Source organism: Caretta caretta, chromosome 2, assembly GCF_965140235.1.
Source record: "Caretta caretta isolate rCarCar2 chromosome 2, rCarCar1.hap1, whole genome shotgun sequence".
NCBI classification, from domain to species: Eukaryota; Metazoa; Chordata; order Testudines; family Cheloniidae; genus Caretta; species Caretta caretta.
In genome coordinates, this window is record NC_134207.1 from 39,625,345 (window position 1) to 39,647,010 (window position 21,666).

General features: G+C 38.4%; 1 protein-coding gene across 6 annotated transcripts in view; it reads right to left on the reverse strand.

Annotated features, from left to right (window-relative positions):
• Positions 1–21,666, reverse strand: part of VPS13B (vacuolar protein sorting 13 homolog B) — a 940,751-nt gene that overhangs the window by 185,750 nt on the left and 733,335 nt on the right. For all 6 annotated transcript variants that reach the window (XM_048841327.2, XM_048841328.2, XM_048841325.2 and 3 more), the window contains one exon: positions 3,627–4,329. In XM_048841327.2, the coding sequence (XP_048697284.2) occupies positions 3,627–4,329 (703 nt within the window). The remainder of the gene's footprint in view (positions 1–3,626; positions 4,330–21,666) is intronic.

Below are 21,666 nucleotides of genomic sequence, written 5' to 3' on the forward strand. Positions count from 1 at the left end.
CAAAAAACCACCTCAACGAGGGGGGTAGCTACCAGCTTTCACACCCCTGTTTTTTCACACTCTTGAGCGAGAAAGTTGCAGCGCTGTTAATTGCCAGTGTAGACAAGCCCAAAGTGATCTCACAAAACAGGGTCAATTGGAGACAAAATGGCAGATGAAATTCAATGTTGAATAAATACAAAGTAAGGCACCTTGGAAAACATAATTCCAGCCACACATACAAAATGATGGGTTCTAAATTAACTGTTATCACTCAAGAAAGATCTCGGAGTAATCCTGGATAGTTCTCTGAAAACATCTGCTCAATGTGCAGCAGCAGTCAAAAAAGAATGTTAGGAACCACTAGGAAGGGGACAGAAAATATCACAATGCAGCCATATAAATCCACGGTATGCCTGCACATTGAATACTATGTGCAGTTCTGGTCGCTGCATCTCAAAAAAGATATATTAGAATTGGAAAAAGTACAGAGAAGGACAACACAAATGATTAGGGATATGGAACAGTTTTCATATGAGGAGAGATCAAAAAGACTGGGACTGTTCAGCTTAGAAAAGAGATGACTCGGGGGGGGGGGGAATATGATAGAGGTCTATAAAATCATGAATGGTGTAGAGAAAGTGAATAAAGACGTGTTATTTACCCCTTCACATAACACAAGAACCAGGGGTCACCCAATGAAATGAATAGGCAGCAAGTTTAAAACAAACGTAAGAAAGTACTTCTTCACACAATGCACAGTGGAACTTATTCCCTGGGGATGTTTTGAAGGCCAAAAATATAACTGGGTTTAAAAAAAATTAGATAAATTCATGGAGGATAGGTCCATCAATGGCTGTTAGCCCAGATGATCAGGGGTGCAACCCCCTGCTCTGGATATCTCTAAACCACTGACTGCCAGAAGCTGAAACTGGACAACAGGAGATTTATCACTCAATAATTGCCCTATTCTGTTCATTCCATGTGAAGCATCTGGCACCAGCCACTGCTAATAGACAGGATACTGGGCTAGATGGTCCATTAGTCTGACCCAGTATGGCCATTCTTATGTTCTTATCCTGTAAATGGTTCCAGCAACCAGGCATGGCTGGGACCAACTTGGGCATTATAAGTAGTATATCAAGTAGTATACAATAAATATACAGGGAGATCGTCATCACTCTCCCAGCAAAAGTTCTGAGGAATCAAGTGTTTCTTGCAAAGAGATAAGTATAGCAACAGATGGGAAGAGGAGAGGAGAGGAAAATGGTAATTGAAATTAGAAAAACAAAAAAGAGAAGAGAAAAAAAGGTTGGAGATACAGAGCCAGGGAACCTTCTACCTCTTTATGTTCTCACTCTACCATATTCTCTTAGCCATCCAATCTTCCTTTCTTTTCTTTACTGTTTCTTCCTTGAGTTAATCTCTTCCACAGACAACCATTTAAATGCTAGTTAGGTGTTATTTTGCACAGTAACTATTCATTATAGCTGAGTAAAATGTATTTTTTCTTTATGAAACTATTTGAAAATGAAATGTGTTGTATGAAATTTGGTGAGAGAAAAAATAGTGATGTCACCCAGAGCCCTCATCGGATCAATAATCTCCCCAAGGTCGAGGTCTGGAAACAATTTCTTTGGGTAGTCTTGGGTAGTCTTCACCTATATGGGTCCTGATTTGCCCACATTTTGGTCCCTAATATCCTAGTGGGCTAATGGAATGTCTCTTGGCATTCTTGCCCCACTGGCAGTTGGTAGAGGGCAGAATTGTAATGCCATTCACAGTAAAAACGTAAGATTGACCATAGTGGGTCAGACCAATGGTCCATTTATCCCAATATCCTGTCTTCTGTCAGTGGCTGGTACCAGATGCTTCAAAGGGAATGAACAGAACAAGCAATTTATCAAGTGGTCCAGTTCCAGCATTTGGCAGTTAGAGGTTTAGAGATATCCAGAGCATGGGGTTGCATCCCTGACCATCTTTACTAATAGCCATTGATAGCCCTATCCTCCATGAACTTATCTAATTTTTTTTAACTCAGTTATATTTTTAGCCTTCACAACATCCCTGGCAATGAGCTCCACAGTTTGACTGTGCATAAAGAAGAACTTCCTTATGTTTGTTTTAAACCAGATGCCTATTAACTTCATTGGGTAACCCCTGGTTCTTGTGTTATGTGAAGAGGTGAATAACACTTCCTTATTCACCTTCTCCACATCATTCATGATTTTATAGACCTTTGTCATATCTCCTCTTAGTCATCTCTTTTCCAAGCTGAAAAGTCCCAGCCTTATTAATCTTTCCTCATATGGAAGCTGTTCCATACTGAATCATTTTTGTTGCCCTTCTCTGTACTTTTTCCCAATTCTAACATATCTTTTTGGGGGGATGTGGCAACCAGAACTGTATTCAGTATTCAATGTGTGGGCATACCATGGATTTACATAGTGGCTATACGATATTTTCTGTCTTATTTTCTCTCCCTTCCCTAATGGTTCATAGGCAAACAAATTTTCAATCAAAAAAGTGACTTTTCATTGTTATAAATACTTCACATGAAATACAGCAAATATTACATCTACAGAAAAGCCAACAATTGGCTGCCTTCATCTAGGGAAAGGAAACTCTCATAATACCTTACTGCTTAGTTGAGGGAGAGCCTAAAATATATTATTTCCTAAGTAGCATTTATTAGAGTTATACAAAAAATTCTGATACAAATAGGAATTTGGTGAATTCTGTCTGAAATTCTGCTATTTAGCTTAGGGGAAATAATTTTTCAAATACCTGTGTGAAGTTGAATACTTAAGAGGAAGCATCGTACCCACCCTATGCCATGACTGGATTAGTCACTTCTACTCCATTTTTGGTGATTATGTCTGACAGTGGTCCATCATCAATTCAGGAGGAAAAGAAATTATAAGAACGGTCTGCTCCTTCTTCATCCCTCCCCCATGGCAGTTGCTACTTCTTTCCTCTTCCTTATAGTGAGTTGAAGTCAAACCTTCCCACCACCACCATCCAGAGTTTTAAAGACCCTACTGGGGAAGTGGTATGTAGTAGATAGGTATGTCATGAAATTGCTGATTTGCAATTTAAATAGTTCTTTATAAAAGGTTTGCTAAAAGTTTTCTCAATTTAATGATTTTACACATCTTGCTCTCTGTTTTATTTGACACTATTAAGACATCATTTAGAAGACTACTGTAATTTTTGTACAGTTTATGATCAAAATACTATGTGTTCTGAAAGTATTGCTTCTAATTTTAGCAGAGGAGTAATATGGGAAAATATAAAAATATTTTCAGCCATAAAAATACCCTTTATGAAAGAAACTTGACTTACAACTCATTGCTTATCAGATAGGTTCAGAAACTCCTGATACATTAAAGTACTATGACAGCCCCTATTATTTTTCTGGGGCTGAGAAAACTGGGTTATTGAAGTTTAAACCTTAATTCATTTCAATCATCTTCTATTCTTAAATTCGGTTCAAGTATGAACAAGTAAAGTTTACATTCTTTTTTTTTAATTAATATGTCTTGTCTAGTCTACCAGCGCCTTTCTGTTTGATCATCCCTGAAACTCTGAGGAAGCCTGATTGTTATGGCAGTTGTTAACACCCTCTTGACTTTAAATGGTCTTACCTGTACACATGTAGTCTGAGGTTACTCCTTTAAGCACAGCATCAAACACTGATATTTCCACCCTCTGCTTTCTGTGGTGACAGCTCAAGAGTACAGAAGGCTGGGATACAACAAGGTGCAGAAAAGGGTCTAACCGGAGGTCACCAGTTCCTCTGCGACCAGGCTGTCGAACAATAGTTATACCAAGGGCTTGTCGAGCAGATGACCTTGTAGAAGCATGAAGACTTTCTAGTGACAGTAGACCTGTTTTTCTCCCAATGGGCAAAGAACTGTTACTGTTCAAGAGATCATCTGCTGTTACTGATGAAATACATGTCTGACTGAGCTTTTTGGTGTCTTGGCTACCACGTGAATCTGTTTCTGGAAGGTTTAACGAACTTTTGCTTATTTTCTCACCATCTTTCTGATCTTGCAATGATTTAGCTTTAGGTAAAGGAGTACATGAGTAAGACATCAAGGAGACCCGGCTTGCTGTAATAAAAATGTCAAAGGGAATGAAGTTCAGGTTCTTCACAATGGAAGACTGTCGGGAAGGACGTGCAATGCGGTGTTGGCTGGTGCCACTATGTTGTTCTATTTGAACTATTCTGATTTTAATGCTGTCACTGCCAATGCCACTGTCTTGTGCACCACTATAACGTGAAGACGTGTCAACTGTTCCTCCATCAGATATATCCATTTTTTTCTGTTCTTGTCTGGAAACCTGTGAAGGAAAATATTATATTATATTATTATATCCATATCCCAAGTATTTCCATTTCAGTGGCAGCAAACAATTGCTATTTAAACATGATTTCAAAAAACGGAATTATAAAAAACCTGCCAAGTTAACTTTTAACAAAGTAATCACTCATGAAAGCACAGCAGGTGTCCGTTCCGAAGAAATGATGACTCACATCTGATGAAGTGCCAAAGGAATATGTGAAGGGAAAAAAATTGAATAACGATTTCTAGGCTCAAACTACATTTTTTCAACTAATTCTTTATATTCTAAAGAATCTAAAAGAAATACATGGGTTAAAACAAAATTGTGCCTCCATGAAACAATATTATATTTGACAATTAGAAAAAGGTTGACCATCAGAATTTCTTCCACGTTTTGTGTGTTAAAACTTAAAAAAAAAAAAAAACAACCCCATTACCATTAAAAATGCTTTAGCATGTTTACACAAAATAAAAAAGTACTAATTAATTTAAAATTCATAAAAAAGATTAAATGGAAATTGTAACTTATAAATATTGTGTTGTAGGACTGGAAAGACTGTTTTCTTAGTCACGCAAGTACCAGCTGCATTATATAAAACAACATGGCTTACTGCTCAGGTAAATAGCAGCTACTTATAAAGTTTGCCACTATAATGGTATAAGTAGTATATTTACTCACTACAGTTTTATGCATTTGGCTATGACTTCACAGGATCTCATCAAATAGAAATGTTTAGATAGACATCACTGCTTAGAGCAACACTTAAAAAAGACAGATTTTAGCTCTTGTCACAGTGAATACTACTAATCAAGAGTTAGATTGTGCCTTTAAGGCACAGCCCTCAGCAGGGGACACTGCAGAGCAGAAGCCCCAAAGAGCCATTGTTTCTGAGGCAAAGTTTAAATCCTCCAAGAAGGGTGGGGGGACCAACCATGGCTGCAGATATACTCTTTTATAAGATGTAGCGTGTACTCCATAACAACAACAATAATAATGACGATGCAGAGCCAACTCCATTGACTGGCTGGAAGTGAAGTAGTGACATGAGCTCACCCTGTCCTGCTTCTTTGAGGAGCCTAGAGTCACTGCCTACACTAGTCACAAGCACCTCTGAGTGCAGTGAGTGGAATGTCTCTGGCCCCTGCCCTAGAACCTGTTGCAAGGTGATGCCTCCTTGTTACACCTTATCCTTACACCTTGTGTACCCATGAAGGGAGAGAGACAACCTGATCCAAAATATACAATATCTTCCATTAGAAAAATTATAATTGCAAATTACATGTACTTACAATATTATCCACAATACAACAATGGGAGTGAAGGGCATTGAAGTATTGGATTTCTTTCTCCTTAGTCTTTCTACTGTATAACATACTAAAATATTGGTTTCTTTTGTTTTGTTTTGGATTTTTAAGAAAAGCTGAGGGGTTTTATTGGAATTCCTTTATATCATGCAGTTGTGGCACCTTAGAGACTAACAAATTTATTTGAGCATAAGCTTTCGTGAGCTACTCTGAAACCTTTATATTGTGCTTTTTTTTTTAATCAAAGGGAACAAAAGCAAAGATTTCCTTAAAAATGTAAATATACTAGAAAAAAGTATTACCAGGGAAATCCTAAACAGAACCATTAACTAGCTGAGATTTTCTTTGAAAAAGTTTTTGTCAGCTCTGGTTACAAACTTTTCAGCTTCACTCGTACATATTATTCAAATCACCAATAAAAATCCTTGTGGCTGATTTCTATGACAGACTAATATCATTGGCTCATAAATATGATTCCACTTTTAAGGTAGTCTTTACAAAAATAACTTACTAGAAGCAGCCTTAATGAATCATTGGACTATGAGCAAGGAACTCCTCAGCCAGTGACTCAATCTGATATTCATCTTTCTACCTCAGTCTCCTCATCTGTAAAGTGGCAATAATATTGAACTATCCTAGATCCTGTGATGATGGGTGCTTCAGAAATGCCAGGTGAAGTTCCATGATGTGGATGTGCTTGTCTCTCTCACCAACAGAAGTTGGTCCAATAAAAGATATTACCTCTCCTACCTTTTCTCTCTAATACCCTGGAACCAACACTGCTGCAACATCTCTGCATGGACAGAAGAGGCAGTTGTGGAGAAATCCTGCAATGGCACTTCATGGTTGGCACTCTCCATAGCACAGTGGAGGGGCCTTTGGGCCACCAACAACTGTATGGATGCAATGGTCAAAATAGGAGCATAGCAGCTCCAAACAGGTCCATAGCCACCTGCTTAGCCCTGTGAAGAGAGGCATCAGGTAACAGTGGATGGAGGCTGCAGACTCCTCTTGTGCAGCCACTGTAGTCTGCCATTCTTCTGCTACTTGCAGCAGAATCATGACAGTTTCCCTATGTTTAGGGTGAGCTGGATTTGGCCATAAGAAATGAAAATGCAATTTCAGTTAGTGAAGGATAATCTATTTTACAAATGAAAAAACTTTTTACAAGTACTTCCAGTCTGCAAATTAATACATTTTCTTAGGTTTTTATAGGTTTCGTTTGATTTAGAAACCTACTTTTTTCTTCTTCTTCTTCTTCTTTTCATTTTTCAAAAGTAAATTTAAAATTTGTTAAATGTACTGACCGGATAAAACACCTGCAGGAGGGGAAGAGGGTAGCTCTTCCTCTACTCCCAGTTGGTCCGTGGCCTTTTTGCTAAGACTACTAATATGGGTGCTAATTAGTCCCAACTGTGGAGTTTTCCTGTGATGTGGAATCTGACTAATAGAAACATTACTGAGACTACCAAATCAATTCACATATGTCACCGAACAGCAGTCAGATGGTAACTTCTGATCCGTACCAAGCAATGACGAACACGAACTAGTGACCCAAAGGTGAAAGGTACTGAATTGAATTACCTATCAGCCACACCACCTAGCTCCATACTGAAATTTTGATATTTACATTTTCTTATGTTCCTATTATAAAGATTGGAACAAACAAGTAATAATTTGCAACACAGTTCCTCAGTTTTATTATAAAATTTTTGAGTACAAAACAAAAGTAGCAGGAATATCACAGGAACTTTGCATATCAATCTCTTATGGAACTCTTGGCAAGTTACTCAGTTAAGTTTTGCCGTTAACTTTAAAGTATGCCTGGTAATAAAACTGGGCATCAATTAAATACTCCTTTAAATGGGCGGCGCTGGAGGACTCCCAATGGAAAACCTGAAAAGAGATGTTTTGATTTGTTATGGAATAAATGGGCCAATACTTTAAAGATGTCAAAAACAGCAAAATCAGCTTGCTGTTAGCAAATATAATGGTAACATTTATCATTGGGCTGTATTATATCAGTTCTCTTACTCTTTACATAAGCCATTTAAGATGAACAATAAAAGTTTTCTTTAATTAGCTACTGGTGTGCATTAACATGATCATGATTAAACCATAAAAACCAACTGTACATTACTCTCGTCCCCTGTCCCATATGTTTTAAATTATTTCGTTGAAAATGTACTTTGAGTCCCTTTTAAAAGTTCGACCTTCTGCTTTCAGAGAATTAAATGCATATTACTGTAGTGGAGAAGATAATGTTTCAGACCTCCAGGCATATATTAAACACACTGGCAGCACATTAGACAAAATGCTTTACTTATTAGATACTTCCTATTCTAAACAGTGTCATCAAAGGCTAAAAACAAAATCCATATAAAAGCTGCACAATGCTTCCACACAGAACCTGTGCCAAAATCCCTGTACTTTCCAACTAATGAGGAAAGGATGTGTACTCTTAACATATGAATGTAAGATTTTCCAAGCATTCACTTTAGGAAACAGGACTATTGATTCCACATGGCTTATGTTAAATGAAACTGTATTGGTACAATAACCTTTAAGATATCTGGCATGATAACTGTAATTAAACAGTATTCAAAGGAATAAAACAAAAGGGAATTTGGTTCCACAATGGCTAATTAAAATAAAATGAAAAAACACAGCATGTCATCTATCAAGATAAATTGTTATTGTTTAAGAACTATTTAAATACTGTTAAAATATACTTTTAGATAAAATCTGAAAGGACTGGAAAAATATTTGTGGCTTAAAAATGGATAGTTTGGCGAAGAAAAAAGTTTAGGACTCTGAAATTTTATGTTGAGAAAATAGCTTTAAAGCTTTGAGCATAACCAGATGGTACTTAAATCAGAGGAATTCTACAGTCTCACTGTCAGAATGAGTTGCAATATGAAAAAGTTTTCAATAGCTAGAAAAACATGTCAACTTGACAGTTTACTTCTTAGATAACTTCAATGCATTTTCCCATCCTTTCACAGTTATAGAGCTTATCAATACTAGCCACCAAGGAAAAGGTGTTGAAAGCTACACTAGTAGCTAGGGAACTGTGGCTAATTCTGCCTTTTCATGTGTTGAGATAGGTAACTTTACTAGCTTAACCCCTTAAGTTCAATAGGGCATACAGTGAGTGAGTGAGTGAGTGAGTGTGTGTGTGTGTGAGTGTGTGTATATACAGTGTGTACATAGTGAAGAGGTCTGATATTAGCATGTACTCATGAACACGCACTGTGCAGTGCATCACAAAATCCAATGTAAATAAATGGAATTGCCTTTCCAAATTACAATATTGAATAAGCAGTTTTGTTTATGGTCTAGGACAGACTAAATCCGGTAACTTTTCTTATTTATTTATTTATGGCCAATTTTGATATGTTTATATAGGAGAGATTTTTGCTAAAAGACAGATTCTTCAGAACTCAACTTTTTAAAGGGGAGCAAAGTAAACTACCCTGATACATTTTGAAGATGGTAGTTTAGATCTATAATTAATATATTTTTCAAACAAAGGGGAAATATTTTAAAACAAGTGACGACTTCGTTGTTGTATTGACTGTGTTTTCATTTTCTTGATTCTTCAATCATTTTGATCAGCAACATGTGTCTATAAATACAATGGTCGCACTTAAAAAGTTCCTACCTGTTTGAGAGATATGACTGGTTCTAGTAGTAGTCCTTACTTTAACTACAGAGAATAACAGTCCAAATGATAGAATAATTGTGAGCAAACGAATCTTTTGAAATGCTCTAATGTACATCTGCATACTTTTTCCAGTTTCTAATATTAACTGTGGTTACGTAACGGCCCTATTGAAGTAATATTTCCAGCTTGCAACAGTCATTCCCTAACTCTGATCAAAATAGTTTCAGCCAATCATGAGATCACTCTTCACATCATATAAATTATGGAAAAAGTCACAAGTGTGAAACCACAGAATCAAAGTGCCAATCACATCTGGTACATCATTGTGACATCTGACCTAATTTTATTGCTCTTGCTAAAAAGTAGTAGTATTTTCATGGAAATAAACATCTTGTCTATCCTATAAAAGCAAATACAGAAAGAGAATTAGTTCCAGTTTTTTTTTAATATTGTCCTTAAACGAGAATTATAGAGAAAAAATATTGTGGTTTTATTTCAACTTTTTTTTTTTTTTTAAAGTCCTTCATCTATCAAAGCATCTTAAACCAAACAGATGCAAATCTATTTGACTACTATCATTGTAGTTTAAAGATCCTTTTCTTTGTTAACTACAGTTTTCCACATTGTTTTTATGAACATAACAATTAAAACTAATGACTTGTTTTGCTTTAAAAACTATTTATACAAATGAACACAGATTATAATTCTGACAATTATGAAAATTTTTTTTCAATCTCACATATAATGTGAAATGTTAAGAAATACACATTTTTGAACCATCATTTTAAAATTTATGTCACTGTTATAGTTCATAATTTTGTATTTTCAGTTTGTTGAATTTTAAACTAAAACGTCAATTCTGCAATTGATCTTGGCAGGCGGACTGTGCCCGCATGGATCCAACCGCAATATGAGGATCTAGTCATTTGACTACAGACGTAGAGTCAAAAATCGAATTTGTCTCTCATTTGAAGAAGCTGTTTTCACAAGAGCTTGCTGCACAGCAAAGGCTATTTTAAAGTTAATTTCACTGAGCATAATATTCTACATGATTTCATATATCTACTCCCAATTGGAATGCAACTGAAGTTTTCACAATACTATAGTAATTATGCAAAAGAGCAGAACTAATAGGATGGTAAGAAGTACTATAGTTTCAGCTTCCTCCTTCATGAAGTAATTTTTCCAGGTCTTTGAAGTTTGAATAAGAGGCTACTGTCTGTTAAATATCAGTTCAAATATTCATATATGAAAGCTGTGCTAAATGTTCCAGCTGCAATGTGGTTACAGCCAAATATGGAAATTCCTACTAACCCAGGTAGAATGAATAGTTTTCTTCTTAATATAGGCAGCATGTTTACTATACTATATTAAGAGTCTACTGAGACTTGCACAAGCCTGTTTTTAGAGATAAAAGAACAGGAGTACTTGTGGCACCTTAGAGACGAACAAATTTGTTAGAGCATAAGCTTTCGTGGGCTACAGCCCACTTCATCGGATGCATAGAATGGAACATATAGTAAGAAGATATATATATATATATACATACAGAGAAGGTAGAAGTTGGCATACAAACTGTAAGTGGCTAATTAATTAATTAGAGAGATATATACTTTCAATTAAAGAAAAAGTAATTCCAGGATGAAACTTGGTATACAGGTCTTAGTCCAAGAGCACTGTATATTTAAAATTCTAAGTAAAAAGTTTGACCGCTTTTTTCCTGAAATTAATTTGTTTTATTTTTGCTTCTTTGCTTTTTGTAAGAAAAGCATGTCTTAGGTTAAAACAATTACATATACTTGAACCTTAATCAAAATTGTTGTTTGTTTATGTGTTGTCAAAAGACTGGGGTTTAACTTTTTGTTTTTAAAATGGCTGCTGTACATTCAACTTTACTACTTTTCAGAATGATGCAATCAAAGCTTTAACTCTGTTTTGCATCATGGTTTCTGACGGACTTTCAGAGCGATCCTCTTGGTTTTAACAACTCATATAAAGTTTTGCAATTGCATCAGTCTTAGTTTCAAGCCTCTTTCACATATATTCCTATTAAGATGGAATTGAATAGTCTGTTAGAGTTGAACTGATCTTACTGGAACCAACTCTGTCCCATCAAACTATCTGAAAGTGATATTAAGGCTGGATCAACTGCGAACCCAACACCATATTTGATGATGTAACTGACCTGTGTAATTTAAAGTAATTTCTGTCCTGTAAGTGTTGCAATACTGATCTGAGTTTTGCTATTTAAAAATCTGTGTTTTCTTGACCAACAGCACAACTACTATACCAAAAAACTTCTCATTTGATCATGAACTTGGGAAAAGAAAAACATTTTTGATAAGGAAATACCAAATATATCTCTTTAATGACATCCACAGATAAAAAGCATGAAAAGTAACTATCTGTTAATACTTCCAATTAATAAACATTGAATGCACTGTGAGAACAATAAAAAGATGTAGAACTAACTAAATAAATTCAGACGTCCATTACCAGGACTATGACTGAGAGCAGGACTCATTGGAACTACAGAAAGAAAAGTCAGAGGTTGTTTTTCCTGAACAAAATGATTACCACCAATGAGGTTAGCTTTTAGCATCAAATTAATCAAATTACATAATGCATTAAATAAAAGTAACCTTCAAGATGATTTTCACAAGACAAAAGTCTACTGACAGCCCCTTAACTGAAACTATGTGTACTGTTAGTACAGCATCCCAAATATCACATTACATATCAATGTCTCAAATGTATAAAAGTGCCTGTCCTAGGTTTTGGGCATCAGGCAATCAATTAAGAATATGACCAGAAACTTATTAGATGAAAGATGTCAATAAAGGCCTCCTGGCCCAAGCAAATAAACTCCACCTACCTCCTCCCATCCCCTGCCCCACAAAGCCTGGACAAATAAATTAGCCTTATAGACTAGAAAATCTGCACTAAGTCAGACCAAGGAATGGGTAAAAATAACTCCAAAGTCGAGGACTCCTCAACTAGAAATGCCATGCAATCAACCCTGTCTCATTGAAATCAAAGAGCTGTTAGTTTTAACACTTCAGCTTTCATATATTCTTTGTGTTTAAGAAGGAATCACTAGATCATCTATTCTGATCGCCTGTATATCACAGGCCATTCAATCTTACCTAATTACCCCTGTACTGAGCCCAATAAATTGTGTTGATTAAGGGTAACTTATGTTTAGCTACAGCATATCTTCCAGAAAGGTATCCTGGGTAACTAAACCATACGAAGCGGTACTTGAACCCACAACCCTGAGATTAGAAGCCTTATGCTTTACCAACTGAACTAGTCACCCATGGTTCCAGCTGCTGTAGCATCCTAAAAAGGAGAGTGACTGTTTCCAAAGTAGCCAGAACCCAAACCAGACAGAATTTTTACATGATAAAAATAAACACCTTATACTTTTCAGGAAAATCAGTTGGCAGCCATTACAAAATATAGATGAGAGTTGACATGTACTCCTGCATGAAACTTAAGTTAATAAGCAACTCGCCACATTCTGCACTAGCTGACATTTCCAAATAGTCTGAAGTTGTAGCCCCAAAGAGTGCATTGCAGCAATCATACCTTGGGCTGACAAGGGCCTGGATAACTGTGGAGAAGTCTGTATCCAAAAGAAAAGGTCCCACCTTATTGCCAAGCCCCTTTGGTAAAAAGCACTCTTAGCAATTGCTATTACATAAGTACATGGAAGCAGCAAGGACTCCACAGACAGGTTTCAGAACCTGAATAACAAATAACTCGCTCAGTCAGAAGAACTGCTATAATCTCAGCCACTTCTCTCAGTTCATAGAATCATAGAATATCAGGGTTGGAAGGGACCTCAGGAGGTCATCTAGTCCAACCCCCTGCTCAAAGCAGGACCGATCCCCAATTAAATCATCCCAGCCAGGTCTTTGTCAAGCCTGACCTTAAAAACTTCTAAGGAAGAAGATTCCACCACCTCCCTAGATAACGCATTCCAGTGTTTCACCACCCTCCTAGTGAAAACGTTTTTCCTAATATCCAACCTAAATCTCCCCCACTGCAACTTGAGACCATTACTCCTTGTTCTGTCATCTGCTACCACTGAGAACAGCCTAGAGCTATCCTCTTTGGAACCCCCTTTCAGGTAGTTGAAAGCAGCTATCAAATCCCCCCTCATTCTTCTCTTCCGTAGACTAAACATCCCCATTTCCCTCAGCCTCTCCTCATAAGTCATGTGTTCCAGTCCCCTAATAATTTTTGTTGCCCTCCGCTGGACTCTTTTCAATTTTTCCACATCCTTCTTGTAGTGTGGGGCCCAAAACTGGACACAATACTCCAGATGAGGCCTCACCAGTGTCGAAGAGGGGGACGATCACGTCCCTCGATCTGCTGGCAACGCCCCTACTTATACATCCCAAAATGCCATTGGCCTTCTTGGCAATGCTTCAAAGGACTATAAGCATTACCTCACTGCCTTTCAAAAGTGAGTCCTCAGGGCCAAGGCACAATTTCCCAAAACTTCTGTCTGTATTCCCCCTGAAAAAATGGAGTAGAGCCATTCAAGAGAAACTCTGAAACAAATCTGAATGGAAGCATTCACCTTTTGGGCTGAGTTTCATTGGTCTCTGTCCAAAGGCAAAGTGTGTACGCATAAAGACTGAGCAAAATCTCTTCTGCCTTTCTGAGTTACAGAAGAGTAAGTGTCCCACTAATATATAAAATATATACCTCACCAATTATCAAAGTCTAGCTGGATTTTTTTAGTGCGGTCCACATTATCAAAAGGTTTATGAAGCCCTGCCTTAAAGCCAGGGTTCCACCTATTTTGTAAGTCTGCTGCCATGGAATTTGCCCCTATAATATACTCCTTTCTGAAGAACAGTGGGCCAGAATCTAAATTTATATTTTGTAAAACAGTTATGATTTTAGCCCATATGGTTTCTGAAATAATCTTTAAAATGTGAAGCAAGAGTATGCAGTGTTGTCTCCTGGAATCTGCAGAAAGCCCCAATATTGTAGCAGTATCTCAAAATCCCTACCTGCCTCCAAAGCCTCTTTAAATGAGAAAAGCCATGATAGAGCACTCTACTCAGTTGCCAAAACCTTCAGCTTTCCCTCTGACAATTTCTATGATGCAGCTATCAGTTGTCAGTACAAACATCTTTGGCCTGAAGAAAACTGAAAATGTGGGAATAGCATAAAATGAATTAATGTAATAACAAAATAAACAACATAGGGATTACTGTACTGATTGAATTATTTTTAGCTTTCACTCTTTAAAAATCTATTTTTTTTTTTAAGTTTTAAAGAAACCGCTACAAAATTTCCAGTCTGCTGCACCAGAGTGCAGAAAAATCCAGGAACTTTGCTGGAGATTTAAGAGCAACTTGCTGAGGAATACCTGGAGTCTTGCTTACGCAGGAAGTGCAACACATTCAGGTTAACTTTCTGCATTTTATTATTATAGTAGTTGGGCCAAATTGATCCTTGGTGCAACTCCATTGATTTTGATGAACTTCCATCAGGGATGAATCTGGGCACTCAGTCAAGGAGGCGTCCAACCCAGGCCAGCACTCAGATCCCTTTGGAGAAAATTTTACACAAACACCAGGGATCTAATAAATAGAAGGGCTAAAAAACAAATATTCAGTGTGTGATGTGCATTTACATGAGTGGAAATGGCTGATAACTAGACAGGATGCATATTAATAAAACAGCAGGAGATTTTCAAAGGCAAAAAAGGCAGTTATGTGCCCATCTCTCATTGAAAGTCAGTGGGAGCTAGGCACATAACTCTCAGGTGTGCTTTTGAATCTTTCCTATACAGTATCTATGTATTTTGTGAATGTTATATCCCATCGTCTGAGAAGCTGACTGGGAGACTGACTTATGTCAATTAGGTCCCAGAGACTGGAAGGGACATGTTTCCAGTTGGCGTAGAGGAAAATGGCACACTTCATGTGAAAACACATGCTCACTATGAGAAAGAGACCCAACCACGGGAAATATATAGATAAGATTTTTGACTGCCTTAAACATCTATTTTCCTTTTTATTTCTGAGGTAGATGAACTTTATGAGACTTTTAGATGGGACACATAAAGGGGAAGTTAAATATTTAACATCTTTTCAGTTTTATAGGTACTCTCTTTCACAACTCACATGCTATGAAATATCTTGTTTTTAAATACATAGAAAAATGACTGCTTCAGTTTATTTCTGGAAAAGGTATGAACTTTTACGGTATGAACTTTATCACTGTCTCTTTGACAGAGGCAGGTGAAATTAGTGGGAGAGCAAATCATGAATCAAGGTTAAGGCTTCCATCTTGATTCATACAAGTTGTCAAAGAGTAACCTCGGACTCCAGTAGGAGCAGAATGAAACAATTTGAAAGTAATAGATAACATCATATCAACACATGAGAAAGAGTTGCTAATGTGAAAGGAACAGGAGTACTTGTGGCACATTAGAGACTAACAAATTTATTAGAGCATAAGCTTTCGTGGGCTATAGCCCACTTCATCCAATGCATAGAATGGAACATATAAGTAAGATATATATATACACACATACATACAGATAAGTTGGAAGTTACCATACAAACTGTGAGAGGCTAATTAGTTAAGATGAGCTATTATCAGCAGGAGAAAAAAACTTTTGAAGTGATAATCCAGATGGCCCATTTAGACAGTTGACAAGAAGGTGTAAGGATACTTAACGTAAGAAAACAGACTCGATACTTAACTTAAGGAAATAGATTCAATATGTGTAATGACCCAGCCACTCCCACTCACATTCGCCATGCCATCAGGGGCTCATTCACCTGCACATCTACCAATGTGATATATGCAATCATGTGCCAGCAATGCCCCTCTGCCATGCACATTGGCCAAACCGGACAGTCTCTACGCAAAAGAATAAATGGACACAAATCTGACATCAGGAATCATAACATTCAAAAACCGGTAGGAGAACACTTCAACCTCTCTGGCCACTCAGTAAATGATTTAAGGGTAGCAATTTTGCAACAGAAAAATTTCAAAAACAGACTCCAACGAGAAACTGCTGAGCTTGAATTAATATGCAAACTAGATACCAATTAACTTGGGTTTGAATAGAGACTGGGAGTGGCTGGGTCATTACACATATTGAATCTATTTCCTTAAGTTAAGTATCCTCACACTTTCTTGTCAAATGTCTAAAAGGGCCATCTTGACTATCACTGCAAAAGTTTTTTTCTTCTGCTGATAATAGCTCATCTAACTAATTAGCCTCTCACAGTTTGTAACTTATGGTAACTTCCAACTTATCTGTATGTGTATTGTGGCAAAATACCTTGTTCGCCTCAGTAGGCTCAGTCCTTTTTAGCCTTGGAGACTCAGGTTTGGGGCAAGGCGAATCCTTATAGGTAGCAGAGGGTCCTGCTACTCCTCTCCTCAGTCAGTCCCTTTTGCTTATTTTCCTTTCCTTCTGGGGAGTGAGTGCAGCCTCCCTACTGGGAAGGTCTGGTGTCTTGCTGCAAACAGCCTACTGGCAACTTCTCTGCTCCCCTCACTCTCCCCCTCCTACCACCCAGGGGAGGGTTTAAAAAGGTCCCAAATAGTTGGAGTCAGCTGAACCTAATTGGTTCCCTAGCAACCCCTTTTCCACCTGAACCTTATTGCCCCCGGTTCTCTCTCCTCAGTGGATAGGGAAGGGCCTTTTAATTCCCTGGGACTAATTACTACCCCACTTTTGTAGCTGTTTGTCCTGGATTTACCACTATATCTATCTACCTATCTATCTATCTATCTTACTACATGTTCCATTCTATGCATCCGATGAAGTGAGCTGTAGCCCACGAAAGCTTATGCTCTAATAAATTTGTTAGTCTCTAAGGTGCCACAAGTACTCCTGTTGTTTTTGCAGATACAGACTAATACGGCTGCTACTCTGAAACCTGTCATAATGTGAAAGGGTTATTAAGCAAATATACTAATAGGGGAGAAACATCCAAATCAAAGATTAGAGTGATATACTAAACATAATTTATGGAAGAACAGGACCACAATACCTTATAGAAGACTCATCATAAGATAGAGAAGCCCTCCAATAAACAATGATGTGGGAAGAGGAAAAATAAGGAAGAGGGAAGAAGGACAATACCGCTTGAGATATAATAAAAATGTTAGAGATGCACAAGTGGCCAATTATCCATAGACTTGAGATCATGATCTGAATTGGATTCACTTTATGTTATTAATATCATATGTAAGACTCAGATCACACCAGTATCACATTTATAATCTATGATTTCACCATATGATATAGTGTAGCATAACTGCACCAGAGCAGGACTAATCATACAGATGTACAAATGGCAATATTTTGCTGCTTCCTAATCCTCCCCACACTCATTAGAAAAACTTTGTAATGCCACTCCTGATCAACATGACAACTACCTCTATCATTTAAAGAGAAATCACAAACTACATTGGATTTGACCACGCTCTCTCATGGAAAAACCCACAAGAGCAGTGTTAAAGCTCCCTATAAAGCTTTTTTCCTGAGGAATTGTCCCAGATTGCATCATCATAGTGAGGCCTGCCCAATTATGGAACAAGTCATGGGGTACACTCACATACCTTGTGGATCCTGGAGGAGGAAAAGTGGGCCGCAGCCCTATGCCTAGAGGTTCTGCACTGGTTCTGTACCTCCCATTACAGCACAGTTCCACTGGAATTGTGCCTCAAGGGCTTCTGCAGTCAATGGAAACCTTAGAAACCCAGTGGAAATGAATGGAATACAGTTTGGGGCTGTATTATCTTTTTAGTCTAATACAGGGGTGGGAAAACTATGGCCCGGGGACAAACTATGGCCCAGGTGGGCATCCGGCCCTTCAGACAATTTAATCCGGCCATTGAGCTCCTGCTGGGGAGCAGGGTCGGGGGCTTGCTCCACTTTGCGTGTGCCGTGGCTCCCAGAAGCAGTGGCATGTCCCCCCTCCAGCTCCTACGAGTAGGGGCAGCCAGGGGGCTCCACACATTGCTCCTGCCCCAAGCGCCACTCCCGCAGCTCCCATTGGCTGGGAATCACAGCCAATGGGAGCTGCAGGGGTGGCGCCTGCAGACAGGGCACAGCGCAGAGCCACCTGGCTGTGTCTCCACTTAGGAGCCGGAGGGAGGACATGCCACTGCTTCTGGGAGCTACTTGAGGTAAGCACCACCCAGAGCCTGCATCCCTGACCCCCTCCGATGCCCCAACCCCCTGACCCAGCCCGGAGCACTTTCCTGCACCCCCAAACCCTCCTCCTCAGCCCCATCGCAGAGCCCACATCCCCAGCTGGAGCCTTCACCTCCCTCCCTGCCCCCCCGCACTCCAACCCCCTGCCCAAGCCCGGAGCCCCCTCCTGCACCCTGAACTAATTTTGGTACCACCCCAGAGCCCGCACCCCCAGCCGGAGCCCTCACCCTCACCCTCTCCCGCACCCCAACCACCAATTTTGTGAGCATTCATCGCCCGCCAATACAATTTCTATACCCAGATGTGGCCGTCGGGCCAAAAGGTTTGCCCACCCCTGGTGTAATACGTTCAGGTGTTTTGGAGGACAATGTTAACCTCCTCTGGCTCGTACCCACACTTACTCCAGGCTCCCTACAGATCTTGCAACTGCATGCAATATCTTTGGGGACCATACTGTATTAAGTGTCTGTATTATGTTTCATTGTGGGCTAGGGATTGTAAGCAACTCCGGGGAGGTGAGATGGGATGTTGCCACTGCTCCACCAGGAACTAATAATAGTGAGGGGTGATTAAGGTGAATTACTCAGGTTGTAACCACCTCCAAAGAGATACCATCTCCAGGGAAGGCTTACATGTACTGGTTCAAACTGGATTCTATAGAGACCAGTTGACAAAGAAAAGGCTTTTGGCAAAGGCTAGTTTTAAATGGACTCAAGGCCTTCATTCTGGTCCAGCAAGAAGCTCTGGACAGGACATTTTATCCAAGAGAGGCCCCAACCCTTATGGAAGGGTTGGAAAGACTTTGGCCTATTAGAGATCCGTAAGACTGATGGGTGACCTCTGGTAAGTTTAGCATGTGTTTAAACCTGTTTATTGTTTTTATTGTGTTTTCTCTGTAATGCTTTTATCCTGAGCACAGGCCTTTAGGCAGACTTGCTTGCTGGGGATATCACAGTGTAAGGTAAGGGGCTGTGCAGCCTTAAAACTTCCTGCTCCAAAGGGAGTGGGACAAGGATCCCTACCTAGAGAGAGAGGTGTTAGTGGGAGATACAGGCGCTCTTGGAGCGGACCATGAAGGGGGCATGGTATAGGTGCAGTTACTCTGAAACTGTGACATCCAGTATCAGAGAATGTGAGGAATATGGTCCCCTAGGCAGGAGACTTCCAGTACCTAAATATGGATTTAGATGCCTGCCTTTAGTCAACTGAGTTTGGAAATTTTAGCTCTAATAAAAATGAACTGGTACATTGTACAAACTGAAATAAATATATTCAAATAAATATATTTCCAGATAATCACAAGACTGTAGTGTCACAGTAATGGAGCAAAAGTAATGAAGCAGTGGTTTGAGTACCTTTTTGCCCAGGGTAACCTCAACAACCCCATGCTGTGCCTAGGATCCCAGAGCTGGCCAGCAAACCCCAAAAGTGTATGTTGCTGGTCAGGGAGAGAACACTGTCAAGATCACTGAATCAGCACATCTTGCATGGACTCCATCTCCAATTTAAAGTTCAAACTTATCTCTCCTGTTAGAACTGCTGATTAGGGTGGAATTGCAAAATATCTGCCTTCTCCCAGTGTCTGGAAATCCCCTTGCTACATATGCTGATACAATTTTTGCTCTGTGACTAATCTGGGGGTGGACAAAGGCCAAGAAATGCAATAAAAACTATGAGATCCCTACCTTTTCCAATATCTAAACAATGTTAATTATACCAGGACTGCAACTTTGTCTACATTTTGGAATTTTAATCCTAAACTGTGCACTTCCATTCACTGTTTGTTTAATTTACAATGCCAACAGCCTTTTCATTTTGTTTTTTTATGTCTACTTTTGTGCACATGCACATTTGAATGAATTGCAGTATTCATATACAATTTGTAGCTTTCTATCTGTGAAATGTGCTCTTCCCATTAAAGTGGCTATTTGGGGGTTATATTACAGAGTTTTGAAGGGTTGGGGTTTTTTTTGCGCTATGTTGAAAAATAAAATGTCTGCTTAAAATAGTCTCACTTAGTAACAAAGTAAATGCTCAGCCTCTTTCCCAACACAAGAGTTGTATCTAGGTTTCCACTCGAATTAAAATATTTGCTTATAGGAAATATCTTAAAAGTACAGTCTAACAGAGAGATATATTACTGATGTTTTTGGAAATAAAATGAAATGATGAAGCAAAGCTTCCTAACAATGGAAAGATGTTAAGATAATGACTCAAGGCACTGGCAAGCAATTTATTTTGATAGTTAGTGTACCTCAAATAATCAACTTTATTTCACTTTATTTTCAGGAAACAAATTTACAAATTGGATGCCAAGTACTGGTAAAACCTACCAGGAAAATGATGAGAGTATTGTTCAAGTATTCCAGCTCAGGGGTTTCATTGGCATTCTCTAGATGTTACATTTTGGCACTCTCTTCAATACTATCAAGCTACAAGTTTGCTCTAATTCTGAAATTTAATTAACAAAACAGCCCAGTGGTAAAAATTATGCAAAAGATAAGTATCTAATGTCATTTATGTTCCAAAAGAGTGAGCCATTCAAAAACTTAAAATTATTGCATTAAAAGCAGAACTGGACAGAAACTGACCATAACAACAGTCATGTATACATGAGCCAGCAAAACTTTATTTGCCTTCACCCAATTTCCTGATAAGTCAATGTATCAAAGTAATGATGAAGACTTTATTCAGCACAAAGATTAAAGCAGAACTCTAAAATGAAAAAGTCACAGATCTATGTTGCCCACTGAGCTGGGGATTTATATATATATAATTATTATTATTATTGCCAAATACTGTAGATCATATGAAAAAGAGAAAAGAAGGCAGGAAACTTCACCATATTTTTCTCATCTGATGTGAAACACTAATCCAGACTCACTAACATCAGAAACTCTCTTTATACAGCAATGAACATTATTTATGTATTTTCAAAATTAATTCCGCTCTGGTACATACTTTTTACCTCAGGTGTGAAAACTTTGCATGTGGTACAAGCTTAGCACTGCTAGAATAGAATTCTGCCTATAATTTCAAACAGGATTTTGCTGTATTGCATACTACTGGAGTTCCCAGGCCTCCCCAAACGTAAAGCCATATTGTGTTAAACCCTACATTCACAATGTATGTTTATCAACTTGACAAAG